Here is an 8,577-nt window from a genome sequence, read left to right on the forward strand (position 1 = left end):
AGAACGAAGCGGGCAGACAGGCGAAAGCGTCGCAAGCGGGGACCCGCTGATAAACTCCCGCGTTCGCGATGCTTCGACTGTTTGTCACCTGCAGGTGAACAGCACCGCGGGTCGGCGAGGCGGAAGCGGGGAAAGCTGCACAGCGCCCCTTTTCCGGACAGGGCGACGTGAGCCCGTAAGAATGCGTGCATGTTTGGCCCAGAAGGCGTCCGGACATGCTCGTCTGCTCGCGTTAAGCAAACCCTTTCGACCGAAATAAATTCATTGCAGACAAGATTGGGCGGAGTATTGAACTGTTGCTGTTTTTAATGTTGCAATGTGTTCTTTTTTTCATCGCGACCCCTATGTAACGCCCGTAAGGGCCTTTAGGGTAAATGAATAAATAAAACGTATCTCGGGGTAGCAATCGACAAGCTGCAGCGCGCGCATGTATCCATGACATGCTTTCAAACATGATGGCTTCCGTTCGAGGCGGAAGAGCGATTGACTAGAGGTCAAGGTCCCGATGAGCATTGAAAGCAGCCGATTCTCGCACACAGTGACGAGTAAGAACCGTTCTATTTTGTTGTTTATCTCTTTAAGCAAAGGCAGAACGAATGTGATGACATGCATGTATCGTCGGCAACTACCACAGAGGCGGAACTGCGCGATCAGTCGTGTCCCAACCGCATGCAGCGCTTCGACGTCGTGACGCGGATTTCCAGCGGGCGGATTTGGCGCACTGCCTTGCGCAGCCGCCGAGCAGCGCGGGAACACGACAGTTCGCCTTCGCTGCGCATTTGCGGCCCGAAGAGGAGCGAAAGCCGTGCGCGCAAGCCAACGACGGCGTGTCCGCTGTACAGATACGCTGCGCGCACACGAAGGGCTCGATGTGCAAGGACCCGCGATGCTCGCACGGCCGCCAATAGAGGCGTCCAACACCAACGCGCCCGAGGACGCGCAGGGAGGCTCACCGGGGGGCTGTCCGAAGGTGATGATCCTCTCGGCGGCCACGTGGAAGTCGTCGTCCTCGTCGTATTGCTCGCCGGGCTCGAAGGGCGCGTCGGCCTGCATCATGCCGGCGTCGTATCGGTCCAGCAGCCGGTGCAGGGGAGGGATTCCCGGCAGCGCGCGGCGCGTCACGTTGGGCGCCCGCTTCATGCCCAGCTTGCTCAGGATCTGCGCCTTGATGGCCTGCAGGCGCACGGCGCGGGACTGGGCGCCCGCCGAGCCGCCGCACCGCGTGCAGTTGCCGCCGGACGCCGGAGTAGTGGTCTCCGCGCCGGCCGGCGGCGGCGTCGTGGGGGGCTCCGCGCCGGCGGACGAAGCGGCGGATAGCACGGCCACAACGGACGCGAGCGCGAGCGCCGCCGCGCCGCAGCACCGGGAGGAAAGCATGGCGCACCGAGGGAAGGCCGGGACCGCGCGGGCGCTTAAATACGTCGGCGCCACGCCCCCCCGCCACTGGCGCGGCCAATGGCAGCCGAGGGGACGGCTTGGTGCGCGCCGCCGCTCGTGCCGGCGTGGACCGCCACCAAGGTGCGCGCACCGTCCACACTGCGGCTGAAGGTGAATCGTTCGCGCACGTGCTTGTGTTCCCGCTAGCTCAACGAGCACCACCGACGTCATTTGAGCGCTCGTAAGCCAAACTTGACACGAGACAGCCGTCGGCTGCCGTGCGCCGGCAATCCTCCTCTGGGTCCAGTCTCAGCGTTCCAGTCGGCGACGAGTGTCACCACACGCACGCCGAACCGCCACACGGCCATCTTCGATGCCAGGAGTAGGGCTCCGGTGGAAAACTCTCCTCACCCAGCAATCAGACAGACCAAGGAAAGTACGGATTTTAGCCTCCCCGAAGAAGGACGAAGCTGTGCTATGTTTTACCTCATTCGACGCATCCAGGCACGAAAGAAAACCTGTTTCTTTGTAATTTCCGGTTGAACATACGGCAGAGCTAATTAGCTCCGAACGAAACTTGCAAGGACTAGAGCTTCACTCTAGGGGAAAAGCGTGCGCCTGTCCGCTTCCCTGCCGCGGAAGCCCATGTATTGATAGCAGTTCCACAATATTTGCAACTTCAGTGTGAAGTAATTATGAGAAGTGCATAAAATTCGGCGCAAGGAAAGCCAAGTCTTAGCGGCCCGTTTCAGTATAATTCCCTCCCAGGTACATATACGTTCGACTGAGAGCCACGCATCATTTGCGAGAGTCTGGAGACGCCATTTTTTTCGCGTCGGCGCGAGGCGTAGACGGACGGACATGGGCCACTGTCAGCTGTGTTCTGCGTAAAAAGCGCACTTCGGCCCTCCGGAGCCCGTTAGTGAACCTCCACCCCCAGCGATGTGCAGTGAGGGCCTGCTTCCAGGTCAGCACTCTTGGGGACACCTGCTTTTTTTCCCCGCCCAAACAATGCTGGTCGGCGAACAACAACAAGAACAAACCGCCTACCCGGGGCCAGCATGCGGGGTCGCAGCAGAAGGCGTGTCGCGTACTGGATAGCGCTATGCTGTGGCAGCGCCGCGTCCTTCACCGCCACCTCCTCCGCGCATGCGCGTTCTTGCGTGCATACGTTTTTGCGTATTTCAGGAAAGCGTCACATGTGAGTGAGTGCTTGTTCTCCTCATTCCCGCCCGTTAGCACTCAGTATTTTTTCTAAGATGCGTCGCCCAACTTTCAGTGCTGGTTCCGTCCGTTTTATGGCTCGCTTAGAGGTCCAGGAGGCGACAGAAAAATTCGCTGCGGCTTGCCTCAACTGCAAACAGCAGTGCCAAAAGTGCACGCGCCTTCGCTGCTCCTGCAGAGCCACACGACGACCAAGGGTGCGAAGCCATCACCACACAGGTGTGTGGTTCCTGCAGGCAGATCCGCACGCGGGCACATAATGCGTAAGGTCGGGATTTTCACCCCGTTGTCAAGCGGTGACTTGAAGACGCACCGTCATCGCGCTTATACAATAGGCGTACCCACTGATCGCGGCACCAGCTGCTTGAGGTAATCACGCATGCATTTTGGGGCATCGCGGGCGCTGCCTCTTTTCCTCCCCTCGGCGCGGACTTGCGCTGCACCCGTGTTCCCCAGAACTCCCTCAGACGAAGGCCATTCCTTCAATCGAACATCGTTGGTCTGCAGGTGATCAGAACTGTATTAGGCCTTTCAACTACAGAGGAAGACCGAAAGAAAGCAAGAAAGGTAGAATTCCTGCGTGGAGGAGGTCACAGCTATAGGGAATGTGAAATAGTCTTACGCCCTTAAAGGGACACTGAAGACGAAACCGAAGTTAATTTAAATAGATAGATTGACGCGCCCCGAAAACGAATATATCAGTCCCTGGGACAGTTCCTTCAAAATAATCTCGTAATTAATAAAAAATGTGGTTGATTCCTCTGTCATAGGAATCGGTGAAACACTAAAGTGAAATGTGCAGCGAAATCTTAAGCGAGCATGATTTGCGGGTCGGCGGCGGTCTTGTGTGTGTGCTTGGAGAGCGACGTCTTGCTGGCGGGTCGCTTCGGCAAAGGTGTACAGGCGTCATTTCCGTGACGTATATGACGTCAGTGAAATCTTGGTGTATCCCGGCATAAGACACCTTCGTGTTAAAATATAAAACCAGAAAACGAACAACCGTAAGTATAACGTACTCTTTGGTTCTAAAGGTTGCTTTCCCGCAAGAAAACCCTCTGTGCAGGGGTGCACCCTTTACAGGCCGCTTGCTTCGTTGTACTGGCGTCATTTCCGTGACGGATATGACGTCACTGAAATCTTTGTGTATCCCGGAATAAAACACTTTCGTGTTAAAAAATGTAACTGGCCCAGCATGAGCTGACGTAAAATGTGACTGAGCGATGTGCGAAAAGTCGGGTGAGGAACAACAGAACGAGAAGCGCGCAGACAAACTCCCAAAGAAACACGTAAAATCTTTCTTTGCACGGTAACTTTCACAAGTCGTGAGCGATCACAAATGTACAGGTATAATTCAAACTGTGCCGGCATTCGCAAGCTGCCAAGCCGCGACGCCGGTGGCAGCTAGTTGCGATGGTTATTGCAGGTTCGGCATAGTCACGTGCCTGTTACCTTCAACTCTACGTACGCAAGGCTGCGCTATACAGCCCATCTGTCGAGCCGTAAATTTGAACGCCTTTCCGAGTTTTCGGGTGAAAATGCGCACCCACGCCTGCGCAGTAATAGTTCGTAAATGCTCACGTACTGCCTTTGGAGTGGCTCGTTTTCACACTGGACATTGGGCGCGGTTACAAATGGCACTAATTGATGGCGTCACGTATCAAACCAAGTGTATCGAAGTGACTAAAATTAGACTATAGAATGCAAAGCGTAAGAGCGCCCCTGACGATCGTTTTCGCTGCGGCTGCGCTCTCCGGTAGACGTTTGGTAGGTAAAGTAAAAAGCCGCGCGGCACATTCACACTGTTTATCCACCACCACACGTCCCGTGCGGCACCAAGATTGGCGCACACAGAACGACAGCCTGTGGATGTGTAGGGCGGGAAAGTTGTTATGTCGTATGCGTCGAGAGCGTGGCTCCTGCGGCCGTGATGATTCCCTTGGTAGGGTTTAGTTTTCCTGCTAGACCACACCGCTGTCTCACTCGTTTCCGGCCAACTTTACGTCTCGCGAAACGCCATGAAATGGCGCGAGGGATAAAACGCGTTTCTCAATTGGTAATTTCTAGGCAATTAAGGCATCGCCGCCGAATAAACTCTGAGAGGGCTACGGGGCAGCTGAACTTTCGTCTGAGCCCAACTTACTATATGCAGTCAAAGTTTCAAACCTGGATACAACGAAGTTGACGAAAATTCCCAGCTAAAGCCTTAAATGCAGGTTTTCGTTAACGCTCGCGTATACCAAAATGTTAGACATCGGTGGTGGGCAATGAGCTCACCCTAACGGATTCATTTCATGCACAGTGAAAAACTGCGTTACTTGCGCCAGCTGATCTCCACTAAGACACGGCACTCCAAGGAAGCGAGCTCCCTTATCCCCGTAACTGAACCTTTTGACATTTACCGGTGCCTTGACACGTTTCAAGAACCAAACTTATGCTCAAAGCGTGCCCATTCAGGAACTTGATGCTCTTTGCCATGGACTCAAAATTGTTGAGAGGGCACTGGCTGGGATACAGTACGAGGTTCTTCTTTCTCGCCGACGGAGACGGCTTTAAAATTGCGAGCTTGTCTTGAATAGACAAAACGTTTGGTGCAGTATAGATACTTATCACCGACGAACCGACACCACAGAGAGCAGTGGAGGCGCGCAATACACGCCGACAGGCAGGCCTAGCACCTAACGAACACAGCGCTCACACAGGGAACGCACAGAGATTTGCTTTGCGGGCGAAGTTCGCTAAATTATCGCATTTTTCTACCCGATTCGTCAGAAAAAGTGCCAAAAAACAATGGCTCATCATCGTAGCAAAATTGTTACATCGAGGTCAACTGTCGCAATGGCTTCGTAACACGGAGGTCGCAAACACACGGGCTTCAATGGGGATGGCAACGGGGAACTGAAAAACTTCGTAAAATCCAGGAATTCGCTACATGGAGGTTCGTTACATCCAGGCTTAACTGTAGTTGCCTTCAGTGTCCCTTTAAGAAGACCGTAAAGAGACCGATTTTCAGTGCGTAGCGGCCAATGTCCCCCAGCAAAGATGGTTCGCTGCGAACTAGTCCGCGATGGGAATTTAAGTCAGTTGGGGCTTGCCGTTTCTCGAGTATCTACACGAAAGCTTGTGCTGAAGGTCGGCACCCGCGTGCGATTTACTTGAACAATTACCCGCGTGTCGGCTCGCTTCGCTGCAGATGCCAAAGGAAGACGGCGGTCCTCCATGCATGCCGCGCTAAATTCAGTTCAGTTTTCCCGCGTTCGAACTGTTCGCGCGCCATCCTTGTGTATCTATTCTGCTTCCTTCCGTGTTCGCGTTTTTCTCGCCTGTCCTCTACACTGTTTTAACGCGTTGTTTTTGACTCGCTGTCATTAGAGGTAATACATCTTCACCATCGTCATCACCATCATGGTCGTCGTCGATCATCAGCCTATCTATAGCCTACTGCAGAGCAAATGCCTCTCCCATTGATCTCCAATTATCCCGGTCCCTGTGCTAACTGCGACCAGTTTATCCCCGCAAACTTCTTTATCTCATCTGCCCATCTAACTTTCTGCCGCCCCCTGGGATGCACTCTGTTGCCCTTAACGACGAACAATTATCTTGCCTTCGCATTACATGCCCTGCACGTCCATTTCTTCTTCTTAATTTCTACTAAGATAACACGCGTTTGTTCCCTGACACACTCCGCTCTCTTCTTGTCCCTTAACGTTACACCTATCATCTTCCGTTCCATTGCGCGCTGAGTCGTCCTCAATTTAAGTTGAACCCTCTTAGTGAGCCTCCAAGTTCCTGCCCCGTAGGTGAGTGCCGGTAAGATGCAGTTGTCATACACTTTCTTCTTCGGGGACAATGGTGGGCTGCCATTCATTATCTGAGAATGCCTGCCGAATGAATTCCACCCCATTCTTATAGGAGCAAACATGTTATACAGCTTGTTTACTCCTAATTAACGAAGCGCTGGTATACTCTCCGTTATGTAGTTAAATTTTGCTTCGAAATTTCGTTATGTTTCCTTCGAGCTGAATAATGTCGACATATCTGAGCCCCACCAGCACGAACGGTATTGGAGTGTGCACGAGCGCTGACGATGTGATGCATTGTGGGAAAAACGCATTCTTGCCGTTCTTCCGAGCAAGTACGGCAGGTGCTGTTTTTTCCAAGCCACGCCGGCGGCAGCAGCAGCACGAATGCAGCGATGCTCTAGGATCCACCAGAGTACGACGTGTAGGCGCCAAACAATGTCGGCAAGGCACACATGCATACGAGAATAAAATTGCGTTGTGCCGGCTTGATTCATTTGTGCTGCGCGCGTGGAGCTGTGAGCGCACGTCAGCTTCGGCCGCGAGACAGACAGTTTTGGCGCTTCTGCAGCACAAGAAAGACTTCCGCCTCTCAGCGTGCTCGGTATAGAGCCGAAATGAGCGTCCGGCGCGGCGGCAGCCGACTAGCAGACAGGCGAACCCCGCAGCGAAGCAAGCAAGCTGGATTTCGCGGATTTAGACCTCGGGATTTTTTATCTGGCGCGAGGAAGAAAAAGGCGTCGAATTGCGCAAAGTGAAGCACGTTTCGGGTGCGCGTGGTTCGTGCGCCCAAGCATTGCGAAACATCGGGGCATTTGTCGAGCCGGCGTACACCGGCTCTAACCATTCGAGTGCCCAACCATGCATGTATTTGAGCGTCTAGTTGTGAGTGAAAGTGCCACACCTTGAACCAAGAGCCCGCTTGACATTGAAAACTGGCCAAAAAGAAATAAACGTCAGCTAGAATCGGTCCAGTTGATTTTACATTACATTCGACGACGCCATTACAGGTTCCAGGATGCACAAAGTTAGAGAGGACACACCAACTCTCGGGCGCAACTGTACACTCATTCATTGCAACAAAAACACTGTTCTTGCGGAAACCAAAACACGTGGAAACGGACACAAGATGTGAAGGAAAAGGGGGAAAACTGTGGAGGCACAACCTCCTCGTATCGGCTGATGAAACTCACCCGGTTTCATTTCTGCGTCGCAGAATATTCTTCGCGCGACGTTTATTTTTACTCCCGCTTATCGATATTCTGTGTGCTGCTCTTAAATAAGTCAAGCCCGTTCTACATGCATGGCGCGAATTTCGCCGCCGAACTTCGCCTTGCGGCCACCGGGCCGGGGCGGCGCGGCGACGACACAAAAGGCGTCTTCGGTTTGGCTGCACACGCTGCACTTATTCAGGCAGTGCAACATCTGCCTTTGACGTTGACGTTTGACTTTTGGCCGCCGCTATACTCGTTGACGTTTCGCCGCCGCTATACACCGGCGCGCTTTTCGGGATTGAACCGAAGTCGTCGCATCCATTCCCGAGTAGCGGCTCGGCAGCTTTCGTGTCGCGCTTCCTCTCCTTCGGAAGTGACGCACTTAGCTGTCGCCCCATCTCTCCCTTCGCCGGAGACGCGGCTGTTGCTTCTCGCACGGACTTCCGAACTTACCGCTGAACTTTCTCTACGACTGGAAGGCCCGAACAGTTTTATCCACAGGCTTTCACACATCTACCAACGTGGACGGCATTAGCATGCGCTAACACAGGAGGATACCAGCTTCGCAAACTCGGTGAACTTCAGGCGTGAACGCACGTGAACTGGAGAGGAGAAGAGCACGGGAGAGATTAAGCCACGAACGCTGGGCAGAGTGTTCTGGGAGGTCGAGCGGTGCCGGCGCGCGCGAAGACGCCCCCGCGTCGGCGCAGTGACGTCATAGCTATAGGCGAGGCTTAGCTCCTTTACGCAGCTGCGCGAAAGTCGTGCCGGGCACCTCGCACCAGAGTTTTCTTTTTCTTTTTTTCTTGCTGATGCCACCACATCAAGCTGACGCGTAAACAGCTCCGCCATTAAAAATCTAAACAACGTGGAAGGACTACAATTTTATCTCAGCAGAAGAGCATTTGGCTGTCCGTTCCCTGGCTGTTTTTGGGACGCCGTTGGAATGGCCTATCAGCTGTGGC

The 8,577-nt window shown here is 53.8% G+C and overlaps 1 protein-coding gene across 2 annotated transcripts in view; it reads right to left on the reverse strand.

The window, feature by feature from the left end:
• Myo (growth/differentiation factor myoglianin) overlaps positions 1-1,397 on the reverse strand; it is a 139,746-nt gene extending 138,349 nt beyond the window's left edge. For both annotated transcript variants that reach the window (XR_013322684.1, XM_077700838.1), the window contains exon 1: positions 954-1,397. Coding sequence is in view for 1 of the 2 variants with exons in the window: in XM_077700838.1 (XP_077556964.1) it covers positions 954-1,377 (424 nt within the window). In the remaining variant the exon portion in view is untranslated. The remainder of the gene's footprint in view (positions 1-953) is intronic.
• Positions 1,398-8,577: the final 7,180 nt, after the last annotated feature.

The sequence above is a fragment of the Haemaphysalis longicornis genome, unplaced genomic scaffold, assembly GCF_048455015.1.
Source record: "Haemaphysalis longicornis isolate Haplotype H1 unplaced genomic scaffold, Haemaphysalis longicornis Haplotype H1 scaffold_2, whole genome shotgun sequence".
In the NCBI taxonomy this organism is placed as follows: domain Eukaryota; kingdom Metazoa; phylum Arthropoda; class Arachnida; order Ixodida; family Ixodidae; genus Haemaphysalis; species Haemaphysalis longicornis.